The sequence below is a fragment of the Lycorma delicatula genome, chromosome 2, assembly GCF_047948215.1.
Source record: "Lycorma delicatula isolate Av1 chromosome 2, ASM4794821v1, whole genome shotgun sequence".
Classification (NCBI taxonomy): Eukaryota; Metazoa; Arthropoda; class Insecta; order Hemiptera; family Fulgoridae; genus Lycorma; species Lycorma delicatula.
The window spans coordinates 187,365,671-187,388,725 of NC_134456.1; the positions used below are offsets into that span (position 1 = coordinate 187,365,671).

The window sequence follows — 23,055 nt, forward strand, 5'->3', positions numbered from 1 at the left end:
TTGGGACATTGATGCCATTAAAATTTCAACTTAAAGGGTCAAGGAAATGAAGCTGTAGAGCAAGGTCACTCTTTGTATCTCGATATTTTGCCCAATTAAGGTCTTATTTTCTTAGGCACATTTGTTAACAATTAAAAATAATAATATTTCCAAAAAAAGTTTTGCAAAATCGTACCCCAAAAAATACTTTAAATAAACTAGTGGCTAAGGGGTATACTGTGTCATTAGAACCCCTCTCATCGCAAGGAGCGCTGACATATTTGCTGTAGTCTCTCTCTCTTTTTCTGTTCGGAACCACCGTAAGGTAGCGTTTCTCAACCTTTCAATATTTTTCCCCTCTTATACAATAACAATGTACACCATAATAATGTATTTTGATGCTAAAGCTACACTACAACCTTAATTACAAACCTTACAACTTACCAAGAATAAGTAAATTTATTGATTCTTTTTTATTAATTTGGCAACACCAATTCTGTGCAATGACAAAACCAGAATCGATGCCTCTCTATTGCTCTCTATCTTACGTCCACCATATCGGACATTCTTGCGGCTTCTCGAGAAGTTCCGATTTGTCTCGAACATTCCAGAACATCGGCGCAACCTTCTGCGCAAACGTGTATAAATGCTGCATCTCGTACAATTTCAGCCAGTCTCAGTCGAGTCACTCCTTCTATCGCTATCGAATCTATCGAAAATGTGTATGTTGTAATTTGCGTGTTAATTGAAATTCACGGTATTAAATATTCACGGCAGTAGATTTATACAGAATCATAGATAAATTTTTAAGTGGGCGAGCATTAGACGATAATGAAGCATAAACAAGTGCACAGACGAGCGTGGTTTCGTAAATAAAATCAAGAAAATATTCTCAAGAATTTTTGGTTTACCTGTACTGAAGTAAATGAACAAGAAAGGCCCTGTGTGTTATTTGCCCAAACATTTTGGCAGCAGACAACATTAAACCTAACAAACTTAAACGACGTTTGGAAACGCTTCACAGTGAGTACATTAACAAACACCGAAAATTATTCGAATTAAAATTGAAATCACATGAAAAAGTAAACATAATTTTTTAAAAAAACTTTGTGATTGAAAAAGCTTTACTAGCTTCTTACAAAGTTTCATATAAAATAGCCAGATGTAAAAAGCCTCACACCATTGCTGAAGGGCTTATTTTCCCGGCTGCGATTGAGATTATAGAAACTATGTTTGGAAATAATTTTCTCAAACAATTGCAGTCCATACCTCTATCAAATGATAATGTTGCCCGTCGAATTGGTGATATAGCTGACTATGTACAGAATCAGCTTTTCGAAAAGTTGCGTGACAGATTGTTTTCAATTAAGTTTGATGAGGCAACAGATAGCAATAAAGATGCTCATTTCATTGCCTATGTTCGATTTTGTGATGGTATGTCAGCAGTAGAACTACTTTTCTGCAAATCAATAGAATTAAAAGCAACAGCACTAGCATTATTTGCTGTCATAAGTAATTTTATAAACTATGCAAACATAGGGTGAAAAAATTGCGTCCGAATATGCATCGATTTTAACAACACCGCTCGTGATTGTAAATGCCTCAGAAAACGTACGTGTAAAAAGTCAAATCAGATCTACACTCATACCAGTCAAAAGCATGTTTTACGCAACATAGAAATTCAAACCTACACGTGTATGCAGTACACTCAGCGTTACTATTTTATTGCGAGGCAAGATGGTTATCACGTGGAAAAGTTTTATAACGTGTTTATGAATTAAGAGATGAAATCGTAATTTTTCTAAAAGAAGAAAACCGACCGAAAGCCGAGAAGTTTCGAGGTGGTTTATTTGTGATGGAATTGAGCCACTTAATCGAGATATTTCAGAAATTAAATACCTTGAATCTTCAACTCGAAGGAGCAAATACACGTATTCTGGATACGAGTGATAAAATGTTTTCTGTATAAAATTAGAATTGTGGAGCAAAAATTTAAAGCAAAAAAACGTAGAAATATTTGCAAATGTGGATGAATGTATTAAAACGTTCAAGGCTGAAACACAACATGTGAAAGTTGTTTTTGAACCATTGAAAATCATTTAACCAAACTGGCAAAGAATTTTAAAAAGTATTTTCTTGCCGATAACTTGGTAACAAGTTACTACAGACTTCATGTTAAATGGCGAAGTCAAAAGACAATTTAGTAATAAATCACTCTTTGAATTTTTGGCAGGGGTGGATGATGAGTTTTCTGCACTGAAAACAAGAGCATTTCGTATACTATTACCGTTTTCAACATCCTTCCTTTGCGTAACCGGATCTTCTGCAGCGGCTGCTTTAAAGACAGGATATAGATCTCAGCTAAATATAGAAAAAGAACTCAGAGTGTCTATTTCTAATATTTAACCTTCCTTCGAAAACCTTTGCTCTGCAAGACAGGCCAAAGGGAGTCATTAATAATTATCAAACTTGTTTTTAATTTTGTATTGGTAAGTTAGTTATTAAATATATTATGCAGTACTGAAGCAATCCCATTTATAAGTGTATTATATCAGTGTAAATGTGCATTTTATTATTTATTATGTAAGATGAATTTTTTTTATGCTTTCCTTTCAGTCAACTAATAAATTTTTTTAATAATATTTTAATCTCACATCTCAATACGTAACTTGGAACACCCCTAGGTAGAAAACCTTTTGAGTGTCCCTTGTATATTGTTTATATTAAGAAGAAGAAAGATCCATTTTCATTAGAAATCAAATCTGGAATTAAATTGTAACTGCAATTCTTAAGCTGCTCTAAATAAAAATGGGACAAAATCTCCGTAGCGGAGTGATAGTGTCTGGGTCTTTCACCCAGAGGTCCTGGGTTCGAGTCCCTCAGGGATGGCATTTTTTATAAGCTAAAAAATTTCCATTCCGTATTCACGTGCACAAGAATTTTAAAAAGTATTTTCTTGCTGATAACTTGGTAACAAGTTACTACAGACTTCATGGTAAATGGCGAAGTCAAAAGAAAATTTAGTAATAAATCAATCTTTGAATTTTTGGCAGGGGTGGATGATGAGTTTTCTGCACTGAAAACAACAGCATTTCGTATACCATTACCATTTTCAATCTTATATGGTGAATAAATCATCCAAAAAAAATAATAAAAAAAATAAATGTAAATGATACATAGTTCAGAATCCTGCTATTTGGAACGCATCTTTTTTTCATAAATAAATGCCGAAGCAGAATCATATGAATGTTTTAGTAAATAATGATACGTAACCACTGTATAATGATTATGAACTTTTAATTTTTATAACTAAGATGATAATCAAAGTGTGAGATTAATAATAAATAATAAATATATACTGGAAAATATGTTAAAATAAATACTAGTATATTCAAGACATGTTTAGTTTCGCTTTTTTTTAATATTAAAAGGTATTTTAACGCAGTTATACTTTTTTTTTATTTTCATAATATAAAAAAAAATTGTATTCTTATTTCCCTTGAAAAAAATTTTTTTTCAAGGTAAATAAGTAAAATTTTTGCATTTCTGTACTAATTCTATAATAATAATAACTATTATTATTCCAATGTTCTTCTAAAACATTAAAATGGTAAAAAGAAAATCCGCTATCATGTTAAGTAATAAAAACCAGTGTTTAGGTATTACCAGATAATTTTACGCATTTATTTTTATAAATTACGTATGCTAGCTTTAACCAGCTATTTATATATAATCATAAATACATCTATCTGAATAATAATACGACCTAAACCTAACTCAAGTCACGAATATCTAATTATTTTTGTTTTAACAATGAGAAGCAATTGAAATGGAATAGTAGAACCAGGTTTGGTTATTATTCAAAATTATTAGTATTTTTATTTAATCATTTTATTATAGACTAACATTTCATAGAATACGGATCATTTTTCAAAAGTGTCAATTATTATTACCATTAGTACTTGACTAATATTAAATAAAAGAATAAAGGAATATATTAATCAATATTTAGTTATTACTTTTTACAGTGGAAGGGAGAAAATATTATGACAAGATCGAAACAGTAGTTACCTGTAAATAAATTAGAATGATTTCTATTGTTTGCTACACTGTTATTATAATTATGTTTTTTATTGTTTTATGATTAAAAAGAAAAAAAACAAATATGGTGGCTAAATAACTTTTATTTACAGAGAAACCCGTTCTTATCAATGGTAAAATAAATGATATTCATTAAAACTGCGACCTAATGGACGTAAATTAATCGAAATAAATGATAATCAAGAAATTAGTCAGCTATAAAGTATAATATACATATATATGTTCATCATATTTTATGAGATTTAAACAAAGATTCATTTTAACGATAAAAATATTTTCACATCAATACGAAATCTTTTATTTACTTGAATAATGATATGAGAAAGTGTCTTGGACCTAAAAACTTTTTGAATAAGATAATAAAATGTTTATTTTGCATTATAGCTTATTATTACACATCATTGTGTGTTAGAAATGTGTTGTACGTTAGAAATGAAAAAAAAAGTTGAATACAAAATTAAAACACTTTTCATTTTTTAACGTATATTTTTTCAAAATACAATCTCTCTTCTATAACATTAGCATCCTTATCTAAGAAATAACAATTTTAGTTCATCACTAACTTCAAACAATTACATTACAATGTAGTTTATACTCTCTCATTATAATACAAACTGCTTTGATTATATGACAAGTTTCGTTGTTTCGTTGATTAATAGAAAATATTAAACGACTTGAATGAATAAAAAACGAATATAAAACAAAAAAATAAGTTTTATTTCCAATAATTATAAAATGACTGATTATAGTTCTTTCTAATTTATTTAGCTCATTTTATAAAATAAATTTGAGGTTTCATTTGCTCTCTCAAAAACTCTAAGATGCTGTTTTGTAAATGATATTGTTAGTTCAATGTATTTTTCTCTACTTCCAAATGAACTCCAGAATCAATGACCGGGATTATAATATTAAACATGTCGTCTCTTCTTGATTTGGAACAAAACCAGGCTTTCAATTGCGGATGTCTTTCCTTAAATACATAAATAGTTTTGATCTAAAGAATGTGCTCAGCTAACACTGATTCTAATACACCTCTCAGTTGGCTTGCCCAATTCAAATTTATATTATTTTACCACAATTGTCTAATACCATTAACTTTTAGAAACAAATTTAAGAAGATAATATGAATGATACAATATAATGTATGATGTATGCTTGTGTGTGTGTGTGTGTGTGTGTGTGTGTGTGTGTGTGTGTGTGTGTGTGTGTGTGTGTGTGTGTGTGTGTGTGTGTGTGTGTGTGTGTGCGTGCGTGTGTGTGTGTGTGTGTGTGTGTGTGTGTGTGTGTGTGTGTGTGCGTGCGTGTGTGTGTGTGTGTGTGTGTGGGTGGGTGTGGGTGTGTGTGTGTGTGTGTGTGTGTGTGTGTGTGTGTGTGTAGAGAGAGAGAGAGAGAAAGAGAATTGGTGTTAATAGAATATTGAAACCTTTCAATAAATTTTCACTTACATGCATACTCCAAGAAACAGAGGAGCCGCCATTGGAGGGTAACTCAAAAATGTTAAATGAAAAGGGTACGACTGCGACACATCAATTTTAAAGGCTCGAAAAACAAAAGGTTTGAAGTAAAAAACTTCAAGCTACAACAAATGCAACTAAAATGTCGATCATTTAATATTTTTCACGCTAATTTTGAAAGCAACCCTAAGTATCGAAAAACAGAGATCTTTTGAGGTAGAAACATTATCTAAATTTTATTTTTTCACCGTTTCACTGTCGAGTAGTTATTTAAGAGGTACTGTAAAAAATATTAAATGTTGCTGTTTTGGTTACGATTGTCGTAGCAAAGTTTTCGGTCAAAACTTTTATTATTCAGTGTTGTTTAAAACGTTGTGCAAAAGCATAATCATTCCTCGAAAAAATACGAGTATATTATAATGAGTTAAAGCGTTTGCCGAATTTAATTTTATACATGGATTCCCGTGCTTATTAAAGTGTGTGTGTGTGTGCGCGCGCGCGCGCGCGTGTGTCACTCATACAAAATAATTAATAACTTATTAGTAAGTTAATGATTATTAATCAAAGTTATAACTTATGTAACAACTTATTAATATAATACCACAATAACTTATTAATGTGCCTAATTGTTTATTTCTGTGTTGATGGATCTGAAGCCTCTTAATAAGTAATTTGCTTCATAAGAACTGTAAGAAATCAAGGTTGTCACATTTAAATCCCCAAACACTTCCCGTTATTCTACTTAACATTATTTCTTACTACAGTATTTCTTAAAAATAAAAAAGAAGGAAATAGACTTTATATAGTAAATTTAATGCTACTTAAAGCGCATTTTTACACCAACTCGCAAAAACTTTTTTCTTTTTTTTTAATATTTTACTATCTTTTAAAATCTAATCTTTTTTATCTTCGCTCAGCTTGGGTGTTTTTGGTATAACTTTTTATCATTTTTTTTTAATCATTTATCATTTATCATTTATTACTTTTTATTTTTATCATTTATCTTTTTTATCATTTTATCATTTATTTAACTTTTTATCATTTACTTTTAACTTTTTATCAACTATTTTTTCATTTTACAACTATTTCAGTCTGGAATAATTATCGAAAAAAAACTGACATGTTCGTTATTGCAAGAAGAATAAAATAATGTACATAATGGGGTAGAAGATAAAAATATTACGTTGTTGATGAATTGATATTTTTAAACAAAATTGTAATAAAAAATCTTATGCCAGTACAGGATATGTAGAATGATTTCCACAAGAAAACAATTGGCTAGTGAATTGTGTTATGAGCTGCGGTCCACTTGCATCCCAAGGATTGTTATGAAGTGGTCGTAACAAAATGTTTCCTCTCTGCAGTAATTAATGTAAATTTTTTTCAAATAATATTTATTATTTTTTTTAAACGGTTGACTGGAATGAAGATTGATTCACATTGACAATAATAAAAGGTAGTTATGGCACAGCTGATAGCACATATTATAGATATATTTCTCGGTTATTCACACAGACTAAAATCTTATAAAGTTAAAAAGAAGCAAAAAAATCTCTTATTTAGTTTTTTCAGCTTCTTTAAATTTTGTAAGAAAATTGTAAGAAAAGAAACGAAATTACAAGCGTTATTAGAAAAGTGATCTGAGAATAAAGAGCACCTGAAATTTCATCGTTCTGATGAAGCGAGTTATTAAGGACAAGAATTATCGTAAAATATAAATCGTAACTAGTTAAGAAGGAAAAATCAAAAAAAAAAAATCTGTATTATTAACAAAATCCCAAAAAGCGAGTCGTATGAAATATATTTATTTTGAATTGTATTTATTATATCTTTCAGTTACGGGGAAAAACGAATCGGTAAGTATATGTATATTTTATACCCTATTTCGAAAAAGAAATAACATTTTTAATAAGGTCAGCGCATCTACTACAATTCCGACTCGAACTAGAATCTTTTTATGTTTCAGCTTTGCAGCACTGATGGAGAAAGTTTACAGCCCATTGTTTTTATTTCAAATGATTGTCAGTACTTTGACTTTATGTCTAGTCGGAATTTCTCTCACAGTAAGTAATTTTCAGAAACGAGAAAATACTAAAATACTGCTGTTTGCGCAATTACGAGTCAACGTAATAACTTATATAGTTAGCTATATAATGAATTACTCATTAAAAGATAATGATGCTGTTCTTGTTGACGTTATGACTCATAATTTTACAAAATAATCTTTTAACAAAACTGAGGATTAATGAAAAATATTATTTAATTTAACATAAAATTCATATTCCTATTGTCAAGCAAGTAAAAATCTTTATTATAAAAAAATAATACGAATAGCTTGTTATCACAATTAGTAAGGAGTACATGAACACTTTATGATGCTATAAATAAATCGAACAAAAAAGACATCCTTATAATGTACAAGTGCTTTTTTATATATTTTTTTTCTGCTTTTTAATTTTACTTGACTTCATACGCTTAAAGACATTTTATTAATTTAACAATTTTTTTCTCATTTTTCGTCAAATTAGGCCGTTTTTGGATATCTAGTCATAGGCCATTTCCCAAGCAACACCTATTTCACTTGGGAATCGTTATTCTTAAATATTAATTAGTAAATTCGTCTTGATTCTGAATCAGAAGAAGAAATATTGTGCAATAATTAAAAATAACTAATATTTATGACAGGAATGAAGTTGTACTGGAAAAATAAATCTTTTAAAATAATCATTATATTAACTAATGTAGAATATATACATTTTTAATGTAACAATAACAGAATAGCATAACATACTGAGGACCACTCCTCGCAAATAAATGAGTTAAATAATCTTTTTTTTTTTTACATAACTTTTTGTACACCGCCCACACAAGCAAAAAATATTTATTGATGTGATCGTTACTGTGCTTTTTCGTCTCTACAGCAATTATTGTAAAACATTTTTCTAAATACTACAAAACTCAAAAAGAAAAAATGGCAAACTGGAAAGTAGGTAATCGATCCAGGCTTGGGAAGGACAACAAAAAAAGATAAGCGTTGATGGTAAATAATTTCTTTAAATTTTATTTACACCTGTCAATTTATTCCCGATCTAACAAATGTTACTTTTTGTTATAAGATATATTTTCTTACTCGGCTTTTTATAACAAATATTTACCGCTGATCAAATATAAAGCAGTAAAAAGAAACGTATTTTTTTTTAGTTTTCCTTTAGTTTATTAAAAGAAAAATTTCACTAATATAATGATAGTGTGTTGATTTACAACACAATGATCGTAGAGCAAAATACGACTATTCTCGATATTTTACTGTCATTCTACAATTAGTTGTTAAGCTTCAAACTATGGCAAAGATGCCATTTAAGCTCTTCCATTGTGAATAGATTGAAAACTGTCATCATCTTAATAATGAAAAAAAAAATTTAATACTGCGGTAGAAATAAGACAAAAAATTACAGCGCATTAAAATTAAAAGTAAAAATATTCAAAACCTATAAAATTAATTTTTAGGAGCGTTACTTTTTATTATTATTTTTAATGTAACAAGTTTTTATAATATGAAAATACTGTACTAGAAAATTTATATAATGTATAAATATCTTCAAAATATAGCACCCCTTAAATATCTATCCAGCCTTCATATTAATTTTTCTTTTACTACAAGTCATTCGATTCAACTTTTCTAATATGTAACCAATCATATCATCTTCCATCATGGTGATAGGTTAACCGTTAAAAACAAATGAGTCTTAAATTAGTAATAAATAGTAATAATCTCAACAAATAATAATAAAATTGATAATTTACAATAATCATAATTTTATATAAATTAATTACGAAGAATTTTGACAATTTACAATTAATATGTTAATACTTGTAATATATATGTGAATATATTAATTTACAATTACGTTGTAATTTTGACAAACCGTAAATTTAATTGGATCAATCAATATTTTTAAACATAATTAGAATGTCCTGACTTAAATATAATTATAAAATGTATTTAAATTAAGAATCAGTTATTTTACTGTACTTGCATCAAGAACAATAGAAATAGGCTGATATCTTAGAAAATTAAAACTGTTTATTACATTTTTGATCATTCTATTTTTCTGATCCAGATTAAATTAAAAAACAAAACAAAAAAAAAAAACCAATCTTCTATATCTTGTTGCAAGTTGCAATTCGTTTAACTGAGAAGTTTCCATTCAGAAAAATAACTAAAAATTCTACTTATGGTTTCCCATAAGTATAGTTATCTGCTCATGTTATCAATTTACATAGGTAGTCGCGCAATTACTATCGCCACAGAAGGTATGCGCCTTCGAGTTTGAGGTTTTATAAAAACAAAACCGTTCAACAAATTTCGAAAGTAATTATATCACTTTTTAAATTATTTTACACTGGATTCGATTTATATATCAAACTTTATATTTTTACAATTTTTTAAGATATATTATTACTACGTACATAACGAAAAGAACGAGAAAAGGTAACGGTTTTTGAAATTTCTGTTGCGTTCAATGTCTTTGGTCGCTTGATAGAAAAAAAACAATAAACGAATCACGTTCAACGTTTTATATAAGTTAGTTCGTTCTATTACCTTATCGCTATAAAATTTCAATTCGGTATGATTAACCGTTTTTGAGTTATTCGATTTGTATAACTATATTATCTTCGGGTCTATACGACGAAAACACACGAGTCAAAGTTCGTTACTTTATTCTTTATTTTAGATTGATGAATATTTGGTAAAATGTGTTGCTAAACATACATTTCTTAGCAGTTTTTGTTTTTAGTGAACGTCCTTTCTGCGCCGTTAGTAGTCCCCTTACTTCTGTTAAGAGTTGTTTACCTTATAAACAAAAATTATTAATCCTTAACATTTATCAAAATAATTTTAAAAAACCTCTTTGTCACTTGATTTAAAAAAAATATATATTAAGAATTACTCGTGTTTATTTCTAGGCCCAAACAACTAATTCTGAAAATTCTACTATGTCACTAGCGATGGGCTGCAAATTTTTAATGTATTTGGTGTTTGCTGTAATGGAACTCTTGGTCTACAGTTGGTGCGGGCACATTGTGTTAGATCAGGTAATATTAACTTTAAATAAAAGACGGTTTACCAGTCTATAATGTCTGAAACTAGTTAATTGTAAATAAGTAAAAAGTTTTTTTTACAGTTTCCAGTAACAGAAAAAGGTTTGTAATTCGGGTCGAATTACAGCACGGGTCGTGCTTACTAGTTTTATAATTGGGAGTATTGTATTATGTACATTCAAGCCTTACTTCTCAAAGAATATACCTATTTCAATATTTACATTTTCAATAAAATTTAAGTGAAAAAAGTTTAAACGAAAAACTACATTGTAGAACACGTTTGATGATATTTTTATTTTTTTGTCATTAATGCTCAGTTATGGATTAATATAACAAAAACGTCTAATGCCATTTTGATATTCATCTTATTTTTCGTTAACTTAAGTTGAAGAACTTAAAGTAAAAAAAAAGAAGACATATTCCAACATTCTATAGTACTAGCCAAGTTTAGAAACGACATTGATCTTACGAAAAAAAATTATTGTCAGTTGCACCGTATTATTCAATTACGCTTATGTAATATAGCGAATGATAAAGGAGATCGAAGATCATTTTTTGTGGATTTTATAGTGTTCTTCATGCAAGCATGCACATATTATGCACAACGGCAATAGTCGAAAAATATTTACTTCTTTATTGCCTAAACTACCAGCCGATCAGGGAATAGAGAGGGGGATATTGAGGAGAGGAAAAAGAGAATAGATTAACTTTGGCAATAGCGGGCTTAAGCATTCTCATAAAAGACACTACTGTAAACTGCGGTTTGCATACAATATAAAGAGCCTTAGCTAATTCTGGTAAAATGTGTGCATTCTTAATAGTCGTCTCCGCATTATTTTTCATATTTTCATTAAATTATGCTTTTGTGTTTCTTGTGAACGTATAATTTTGATAAGGATAGCGATTTTTGTAGATCTATCCATATTTATAATAAAAATAGAACAAAATAATGTTAAGTATAATGAAATTATTATTAAAAAATTAAACCGATTTTAAAAAAGAGCACTCAAAACTAGAAAATAATATTTATAAATTTCTTTAAATTTTGACTTTTTGAAGTCGATATCAAATTAGGAGTTAGTAAATTTTTGGTAAATAGTTGTTAATTTAGAGCCGACTTTTAAATTTAATTTTTTTTTAAATTGCGGCTTGTTACTCTTCACTTTTTACTCCGTTTTTCAAAAAGTTTTTTATATACTTTTGTAATTTTTAAGTTCATTTTAATATTTACATAGGCCTAATACATACAGCATATTTACCAGAAATCATTTATCGATATACTAATTTTAAGATAGCTTGCAAAAAAAAAAGATAAAAATCTGCAGTATACTCACAAATTAACAAAATAATATGCAGTATTGATGATTATTTACATAATTAAACAATTTTATATTTTAGATAATTCCATAATATTTTAAAATATACATTTAATCTTGCCCGGAACAATGATTACAATAATTAATAAATATTTATTTTTAACCGATAAGAATTTCTTTTACAAATAATATACGATGAGAATAATTATTATCAGGATATGCGGTGCATGATGCAGAACATTTTTCCGGAAAGCCCTACTTAACAACCAACCTCATCGCAGTTCTTATCAACAAGAATTGAAACTTCAATTATTATTATGACTTGCAATCTAATCATATTCAAATTAACAGGTGCATATTAAAAATAATGGTCTTTCTGAGAGACGCATGTCGTCCATCCTACCTACTATGAGCCTTCTAATTCATAATTACGAATTACCGGATTCATTAAATGCAACTCAACAGTAATTTTCCTTATAGTATTCAGTCTCTAGCTTTATGATCTCTTACCTTTGAAGTGTTATATGGATGATAATACGTTTAGAATCGTTGGGAGGAATGTTATTAGCATTTGATAAAATATTAAATTGAAAAACATTATTAGATGGTTTTTTTTTACAGCTGTTAATTCATCCTTAGTCAAAAAGAATTTTCAATTAGTTATAATAATAATGCATATTTTCTAACCGATTTCCAAAGAAGAGTAAGTTATCAGTTCCACTCACGTTTATTATTTTTTCTTGCAATGTTGATTCCCTCCTTACTTTTCACAAATGACTCGATTTCCAGGGTTTTTTTTTATACTTTATAGAATAAGTTCGTCGATGTCCCGTTATAAATTTCTCTGATACTTAATTGGAGTATTTTTGAACGAGTTTATTATATATCTCCCTACTAATCACAGAGCCAAATGAGGGACAAATGTCCCATGCTGCTGTGTAAATTATCATTCATATTAGAGATGTACTATGAGATTAGGCTAACCAGGCAATCGGCGAATTAAGAAACTAGATAACTCATATTATATTTCTTAACTTTATTTTTATTTCAGAGTTAAATTTCAAATCAACAGAAAATACTATTTTACACGGAGTCTCGGAATATAACAAATTAAAAAAGTATTGAGATTTTTTAAGTGAGACGTATAAAAAATTAAAAAAGAAGATTTTTATACTAACCATTTCGTGAAGACCTGGCGACTTTGCTTACAAACTATTTTAATTCATTTACAAAACGAAATACATTTTCTACAAAATTAATTTAAAATTTCTATCATAAAGTTCAACGGAATATTGGATTTCATTGAAATTCCACTTGAAATTACGCTAGTAGTCTACAAACTACTTTCGGAATCTAAAGGCGATATTTCGAGCGAGATTATATTATTTAACCTCCATTGTAAAATCTAGGGTTAAATAATCAGAAACTAGGAAAACTTTTCTTTAGGTCCCATGCAAAAACAGAGCGTATATTTCAAACGATCTTTATGATGTGAACAAACACATTTTACTTTATCATAGAGACGGACGTTTTTTATGAATTATAAATATCTGAAAAATCATTCAACATTTCGGCTACAAGGAAAAAAGGAATGAAATAATGAACGACAGAAAATATAATCCTAAAATATTTAGCAACTTTAATAGAATAAAAATATTGTATAGATACGAAATTATTTTTATATAACATAAAATTAATTTTAACTTAGGAGCATATGTTTGTGTCCGTGTATGTTTTTCTTTTAAACAATTATTATATATAGTTTAGCATAAACGGATATATTTTTCAGACGACATCATTGCACGAAGTTTTTTATGAGACATCATGGACATCTGGATCACCTACGTTCAAAAAACATATTTTAATAGCGTTAATAAAAACGACTTCTCCTTCTCGTTTCACTGCAGGAAAGTTTTTTGAAATAAATCTGGGAACATTTGCTTCAGTAAGTTAAAAGTTACCAATATTCTCAATTTAAGGAATCTGTGTAAATAATCATGATATAAATTATTACATTAAAATAATAGTGTATGTACAATATTTAAAAATTATTAATTTTGAATGTTTTCTAGTTTCAACAAAAGACTTGCTTAACCACGTAAAGCAATACAGGATCATAGAAAACTATAAAACAATGAAAAGAGAGAAATTAACTTTCTCAAATGATAATAGTTTTTAACCTTTATTGTTAATAACCTTTTTTCTATAAATCGTAAGAGTTTTATAAAATTTATTTTAAAAATCTTTTTACAGGAATTAATATGGATCTAGATTAAGTTACTCATTCAGAATTGTCTAGCTGGGCAATTGTATAACTAACCCATTTTCAACCTTTGGCATCTAAATTTTCATTTCAATGATGTATTCATAGGACACACTAGGGTACAAAAATGTCAGTGCTCACAATGCTTTCACAGTTAATATTTTAACTACCGAGTGGCACTTATTTTTAAGTAAAAAGTATATTCAAATTATTGTTATTCTACAATTTCATTAAAAAATTAAGTTTACCACATGTTTATTTTTAGGATTATACATAATAATACATAAAACAAAGTATTATGCAGTCGAGGTAGCATCGCTGGCTCTCTTAACCCTATTGTAAATAACCGTAGTCATACAAAGATGGTGTAGTCGCTTTTATTGCACGTATACGATTAGGTTCTTAAGTTTCTTAAATATCTTAACTGTTTCTCAACGATTAAACTTTATTAATCGTTTAATAAACATATTTAGTGTATAATTACAATGCAGACAACAAAATTGTAGAAATAAACAAACTCTTTATTTTCTCTAGATAATAGATTGATTGTTCTATACTGGCATTTTAGTTTTTATTTTAATTGATATTTTAGTTTAGTTAATATAAATGACTAGCTATTACTTTAAAATAATTAGAGATAACATATTATGTAAAAAAAAAAATGTTAAAACAACATAATATACTGTGTGTAATAAAAATGTTTCGTAATCAAAAAAAGTTTGATTTTAAAAGTAACAATAAGTATTGCATAATAAAAAATTAAATTACAAGCGATGGAACAGTATCGAAGACCAAAAAAATCGAGTAATTTGTCAAAAGAAAATACAATAAGTATCAACAGATTCATAAAAACAAATATAGTACACTAAATTTCCGGTTGCTTTCTTGAAGATGTCTCATTACTGTACTCAATAAACGGAATGTAAATTTCTGAAGTAGTAACAGCAACTCAGTCCCATCTGACTATCTGAAAAACTTCTTGATTCACCTCTTACCTTTTCTTCTTTTGTAAAAAATATATCTCGTTCTACAAGAGCCCTCCTCTAAGACGTATGCACTTTGCGCGCCTATTAAACAGCAATATGCCGTATCGTTAATTAACTATGTGTTAGTGGGGGAGATATTTGATGAAGCATTGCTGTTGTTATTTCTTTCATTTTTATTGCTTTTTTTAATATATTTGCATTGCTTTATAATAACGAGATTCTTTAAGCAATAACACCTGCATCTATATTTATGTAGACACAGTCTTATTGTAAATAAAAGTCCTATAACACTTTTTTTTTCTTTTACTTCTCAAATGTATGAGGAATAGTTAACTGATTTTCTAAAACGTAAAATATTTTTAGTATATAAGATGTAGCTTCGTAGATACAAATTTGTTTAAAAAGTTCGTTGCTTAAAGTTTCAAGTAGTCTTTATCTACGAAAACCTAAGACAAACCAAAAAAGTTTATCTCAGTCAGTTATTTCGTTCTTGAATTAAATAGTTATAAATAAATAAAGCAAAAATTCCGCAAGTGTACGTAGCTTTCAGCAGAATGAAATCATTAAAATAATATGAGATTTACTGATGATCTTGAGAGCAACATTATAGAAAACAATAAATTTTTAAAGCTTCCTCACGATTTAAAATAAGTAGAAATATTAAGCAACATAAAAATCATTAGCAAAAATATACTCCAAGGGCTTACCATCAGGGATCAGGGATAACGCATAGGTATAAATAAAACTTCTCTCTCTCTCTCTGTCTCTCTCTCTCTCTCACACACACACACACACAAACACATACAAAAGATAGAAGATGAAAAAATTCAACTGTATAATCGCTTTTACATTTATTTAAACTCGGAAATTAAGCTTTCTAATAAACATTCTAAAACAATTTATGATAAGTTTGCGAGAAACAAATGAATAAACAACGCTCAGACATATCAAACAGAGGATATCCATCTAATCTGAAATAAGTTAAAAAAAAAATTATTAGATTTATACACAAAACCTTGGAACCAGGAATAAAACCTCTTACTATACTACTTTTAAAACAAAAAAAATTTGAAATAGTTGCCGCAGTCATTATTTAGGGAAATAAAGTCTACTGAAAATAAAACCTGTAAGCTATGCGTAATAGTTTTAATAATTTTTGTATTTTAACTCGTGCAAAGAAAGAAACAATGACTTTTTTTTTTACACGACTGAAAACCGAGTAACTTATGCAAGTAGCCTCCAGATAAGATAATATTCACGATTGTTATTCACGCGTCGGCAAAAATTCAAGTTCTTAAATCAATAGATAAGCGTAAGCAGTAAATCTATTTATTTAAATATATTAACATTTATTTACTACCATTTCTATTTTTAAATAATATGCATTAGAAAATTTATTTTTTTATGAATTTTTGCAGTCAATGTTTTACTGTCAGCATAAATAAATTTACCAACTGTTATTGATATAAACTGTCTAGTTTATCGGGTCGTTCAATTATTACCTTTTATTTATGTTAGAGGGCGGTATACATTTTTTTTTTCATTTAGTTTGTTCTCTGTAGTTAGTAAGATGTCGTTACTTTTTTTATTGTTAAAATAAATAAACTAAAAATAAAAAATAAAAAAAAAGAGCAGTGGGTAGATAGATATTATGGGTGTTATTCTACCGCTTAAACATTATTTACATTCGCAACAGACGTCAGTTGTAACACCTACTTTTTGTTAGTTAAATGGGTGTAGCAATGTAACGATAATTTGAAATCTATAATTAATGCATTATAAATGAAGTAAATAATATTCATTCATGCATATCTTTCATTCACACCCCCTTCTTATCGGTTAAATCTACAATTAAATATAATGTAACAATTTTTTGTTAAAATCTTTTTTGACTAATAAATAACCTATAGTTAAATTCTGAAATAAATATTCATACATTATCTACAGTATAAAAAAAAATAGAATAAAATAGAAAATGCATTATATTTTTTATCACCGGATACTGAAAATAAAGAGGGTACTAGAAAAAAAATGTTTTCAGCATAAAAACAACATTCATATTTTGGAAATATTAATGTAGTTATATTTTTCAAAAGCAGTATTTACATATTTAATGATATTATGATTATATGATATTTAATGACTGTATGAAGTATATCAATCTTATCTTGAAACAATAAATGAATGTGCAGTAATCCGCTTGCTAGGAGATAATAGGGTATTACAATAATTCCCTGTCATCAGGGTTAATGGTAGTTGAGCTCCTCAGTCACCTCCGCCTTTGATTCTAAGGGTATCAACTCTTTCTAATCCAATTCACTGTTCAGCGAACTGGATTGAAGGTAGCAGTCTACTTCTGCGTAGTAGTAAGATAATTTTGACGTACTACACATGCAATCATCGTTAGTTGATCTTCTCCCTGGCAACTTCTCTCAATGTATTAACTTTTCTCTCCAAGCGTATATTTTTTCTCGTCCAGAATCTGATACTTTTCTCTGTGTTTCTCACCATTCCCTCAATCAATTGCTGGCTACCAAAAGTATTTCATTCTCAAGAAATGCCCAATCTCCCAATCCTTCCCTGTTTTTTTTCCACTTACATTTTATTTTTATCAGTTCATTTTACTACCTCTTCGTTTCCCTACCTGTTAAGAAAACATTACACACTATCTACTAAGAAATTTGAACAGCTGTCGTTAGTATACTTATGAGACTCTTGAAGGAAACAAAAACAGCTACATACTCAGGAGTACGACTTTATACGTAGCTTCAATGGACAAAACATGTTGACCAACTAGTGCACAAAGGAAGCAAGCGGCTTGGCTTGCTAAGACGATTAGCTGGAACCAAATGGCGAGACACCGAAAGTGTTCTAATTTAAGCCTACACAACTTATGTCAGACCCGTTATGGAGTATGGAAGTGAGCTTATTTCAACATCATCTAGCACCAACTCGGGAAAAATAAATAAAATCCAAAATCGAGCTCTGCGACTCTTAACCGGGCGCCTCCGGTCCTTTCCAACAGGTGCAATGGAACTTCAAGCTGGTGTAAACTCACTGGAAATTAGAAGAGATATTCCAGCCATAAAGTTCAATGAACTTGTTAGGCGCTTCGGCATAGGGTATTGGGAAAATTATAAGTCCCCTCACCAACGTCTGAAGACTCAAATGTCCCTGTTGGTAAAGATAAAAGAGTTAACCAGGGCATATGAATTATACATAGAATACAGGAAGGTTTTTCCAGCACGGCTATTAGACAATATTACCCTACCTAAAGTCGTAGGGAGGTTGGACCTGCTCCAATCCGTGAGCAAAAGTAAGATACTGCCAACAGAATTGAAAGCTATTGCCCTGGAAAGGATTAATGTGAGGTATCCCTCTGTATACTGGCTCCACATTTACACGGACGGATCTGCCAGTGACGCATGTGGTAACGGTGGTGCCGGAGTTTTCTCTCAAAAATTCTAGATATCGGAACTGGTGGGAACGATGACATCAAACTGTGACGGTGAAATTCGAGCTATCATACTGGGCTTAAAACAGCTAAGATTTGCCTCTGGAGATAAAGTAGTTGTTTTTGTTAATTCGCAAGCGGCGGTGCGGGCATTTACCTCCTTAGAGGCAAGTATGTCTGTCGACGTCCGGCGAGGAAGAGATGATAGCGGATCTACTACAAACTGGTTGGACTGTGATGCTGCAATGGATTCCCAGTCATTGTGGTGTCTGGGGTAATGAGAGGGCGGATAGACTGGCGAAAGAAGGTTTCAAGAAACTGCAACCACAGGCATCTCTCGAATCGAATGTAGTACGGTAAAAAGATTATTAAAGAATAAACTGAAGGTATAGGCAAACAAAGGACACGCTACTAGCGCTAATGGCAAATAGTGGTCTTCGTTATTGCTACCTTTCTTTTTCCTGTTTAGCCTCCGGTAACTACCGTTTAGATAATACTTCAGAGGATGATATGCATGAGTGTAAATGAAGTGTAGTCTTTTACATTCTCAGTTCGACCATTCCTGAGATGAGTGGTTAATTGAAACCCAACCACCAAAGAACACCGGTATCCACGATCTAGTATTCAAATCCGTGTAAAAATAACTGGCTTTCGACTTTCGACTGTAACTCTCGACTTTCAAATCAGCTGATTTGAGAAGACGCGTTAACCATTAGACCAACCCGGTGGGTTCGTTATTGCTACCTACTGCGAGAATTCCTCACAACCTTCCGCGAAGTGTGACCGTAGCCTGTTTCAGGATCATTTCTGGACATGATTACTTGAGCGCTCGCCTATTTAGAATTGGAGTGGCAGACGGTCCTGTCTGTGGGTTATGCAACTTGGGAGATCTTATGAATGGTGTTCATCTCAACACATGTGAAGCACTGACTGAAGTCTGACGACTGCCACAAGGGTAGAAAACATTGTCCTGCATTATGATAAGTAATATTTATTGGGCTGCTTGATGTAGAACGATGTTAAATCAATAAATATAAAAAGACGTTGTGTAGAAAAAAAATTTCTTCGTTTCCTATCCTTTCTTTTTCCTGTTTAGCCTCCGGTAACTACCGTTTAGATAATTCTTCAGAGGATGAATGAGGATGATATGTATGAGTGTAAATGAAGTGTGGTCTTGTACATTCTCAGTTCGACCATTCCTGAGATGTGTGGTTAATTGAAACCCAAAGAACCAAAGAACCACCAAAGAACCAGCAAAGACCAACCACCAAAGAACACCAGTATCCACGATCTAGTATCCTGTCTTCATATTTCATTCCTACCAACAGTTTTAAAAAAGCTACCAGAACTAAACAAATAAAACTTTTTCTCAAATTGTAATTACCAATAATTTTAAAAGAAAAATCTTCGTTCTTAGATCTAACTGATTACTTTCAAATATTGAAAAGTATAAAATTCTGCTTATTGTTGTAGTAAGTTGTAATTTTTTTTTTTTCGAAAAATATTCCTTTTCAACCTTTTCTTTTTTTTATTTCCTTTTTATTTTCTTTTCTGACTTGGAATTGCATTTTTTCTTAACCTTTCCTTAATACGATCACGACCAGAATGATTCTCATTTGCAGATTCAAACTTCGCGAAAAAACACACTGATTAGTAGAATTTATTTATTTTTTATTTTATTGAGGAAGATTCTGAGATGAAGTCGAATTTAAGAGAAATGTACAAGGTCATATAGATGGTTTAAAGACTTTTTTGTTTGTCGTTATCTCTTAATACGTCTCTTAATACAGGACCGCTATGATTCACAGCCTTAAGTTATACTGACACTTAAATAATCTTTAACATGAAACTTCAAGAAAGCTATTTGGAAAACTTGAGAAAAAACATTCATATATAAATGTCCTCATTATTTAACAATATTTATTTATTTCTGTTCTTTCTCTTTTGTTAATCATTACACCGATTTATTGTCTTTTGGTTTACTTGCAAAAAAACTTTACATATGGATATCATTCTTATTGTAGAATTATCAATGATTAAAATTAAAGAAAAAATACTTGAAATAAAAATTAACATAATATCAAAAAACGCATTAAAACGTAAAAAATGTTCAAGTTTCCTATAAATTTCGGCTAATTGAAGTGGGCGCTAGATTAAAAACAACCATAAACAGTTTACCAACCTTAAGTTGGCACCAACTTCAACAAAATTGCGATTTCAAAATTTAAAAATAGAATAGCAGTATAGTGTATGAAAAATCATATTATGCGCCTACAATAATTTGTAAAACGATATGCTTAAAATCTTAAATAATTTTTTTTCAAAATTCCTGATCTCATTACCTAAATAGCCAGGATGAGAAGTACTCAGCCGAAAAAATAATAAATTTAAAAAAATGTGTATCTGAAATCATTAAAAAAGATGTACATAGTACAATTTTCATGTATCTCACTTTTTGTGTGTGTGTGTGCTCGCGCGTGTGTGCGCGCGCGTGTAAGTGAATAGAAAGGTAAGCTGTAAGGCTGTTTCTTCTCGTTTAGCATCATAACTGCAATAAAAAATTATATTATTTCCTAGAAATTATTAAGATCAGAGTGCTAGAGCTGTTTATCATATTTCAAGAACCATCAACAATTCCGTTCAGGTTAACTGATTGTATGACTAATATAATCAAGTATCTTTTAACCTTCATATAACTTACAAACTATTCGTCATTAAATTCACACCACAATAAATATAAAAAGACCACAATAAAAGAGAAACTGAATCAAGCGCTGAATTAGGTAGGTAAATCGTAGAATACATACAGGTTCATAAAAATTAAGTAATCTTGAATTTGAATATCTCTTGTTTTAATGTTGCAGTGTTCATACGGCGGAACCACATAAATATAAAATATAAATCTTTTATATTGCCGGTTGATAGCGAATGCATCACCCGTGAACAGTGCGTGAGCGGTAAATGGTTCGCTTGACTATAATTATTGTTATAAACTACCGCAGTTTGAGATTCTGCCCGTACACTAAACGGATTGCTCTAATTTAACCCTGAATAAAAGTCAGTGCTACCAACTGACGTGATCGAAATAAACTATAATTAAATCTGACTCGTTTTAACTGCATGAACTCTATGAAACTGTACACCCCATTTTCATACCTACGTTCTTATAATTACTATCATTACATTCCCATTATTCAAGCGGGCGTCTGTTCATTAATTTGATACCTCTAAACCGATTTTAAACTCTAAATAATTCCCAAGTCAAAGCCGTTTCTAATAAATAATACTTATATATTTTACATGAACTCGAACGTAAATCAAATGATGTAAATATTTTCTTTGATTTTAAATACAAAGTAAGCTCGCAGTTTAAAAAAAGTCTTCATAAAAACGACCTTTTCAGGCAAGTTTCATATGACCTCATTGAGATTTAACACAAATCAAATATTACACTACTATATAATAGTGGAAAAAAACCGTTTAAAATAATTAATTTATTATATTTACTTTGGTAATTAAATTTTCAAGATTACTAAAAAGGTTATGGAAAAGAAAATATATTTATATTTTATCTACGACAGTAAAAAAAAAAAATAATTTCAAATTCACTTTAAAAAGACCTGAAGACAATTTTTAAAATAACCAAAAGGTAGGGTTTTCCAGTTTCTTCTTTTAAATTTAAGGGTAGAGGTAAATTAAATCATAAAAAAGTTTGTTAATTATTACACAATTAAGTTTTTTTTTACATAATAATGTGCTTTTATCTGTTTCAGGTAATGAAAGCATCTTTTTCATATTTTACATTTCTCCATGGAATTAATTCTAATAAATAAATAAGCTTTACTTCTTAACTACTGAACTCCCACTTTATTAATATTGTATTGGATAAAGCATTAAATAAAATCCAGAAAAAAAGTTACATTTAAGATTTTTAGCTTGAAACATAAAGCAATGTATATTTCTAATTGCTAATAGATATTAGTTTTATTAGATATTAGTTTCGAACCGTCATTTAGTATTTAATAATTAAAGTAGCAATCAAAAAATGTTTAATAAGTTATTTCGGTTTTTATTCATAATCACATTAATACTTATTAAACTTTCCTTCCTTAATATTAATTATTATATAATTATCTTACACCTGTAAACTGTCAAGTCTAATCAGAATTCGAACCAGAGCCTTCTGGGATGAAAAGCAAAGACGATACTATTCCGCCATGGACGTAGACGGAATGTTAAACATATAAAAGTGTTCAGTACAGATATATAAAATTAGTTTTACTTAAAAGCAAAATAAATTTTTCAATATTTCTCATACATCAATCAGCAATCAGAATTGATCCTAAAAGTAGCGATAAATCTAGTGATTAATTTCGCAAAGGTCTATGTAACCACACCT

The 23,055-nt window shown here is 29.5% G+C and overlaps 1 protein-coding gene across 1 annotated transcript in view; it reads left to right on the plus strand.

Moving 5' to 3' along the window:
• Positions 1 to 22,489, plus strand: part of LOC142320337 (odorant receptor 2a-like) — a 30,508-nt gene extending 8,019 nt beyond the window's left edge. The window contains exons 4-7 of the mRNA XM_075358043.1: positions 7,501 to 7,597; positions 10,503 to 10,631; positions 13,743 to 13,898; positions 22,430 to 22,489. Of these exons, the coding sequence (XP_075214158.1) occupies positions 7,501 to 7,597; positions 10,503 to 10,631; positions 13,743 to 13,898; positions 22,430 to 22,489 (442 nt within the window). The remainder of the gene's footprint in view (positions 1 to 7,500; positions 7,598 to 10,502; positions 10,632 to 13,742; positions 13,899 to 22,429) is intronic.
• Positions 22,490 to 23,055: the final 566 nt, after the last annotated feature.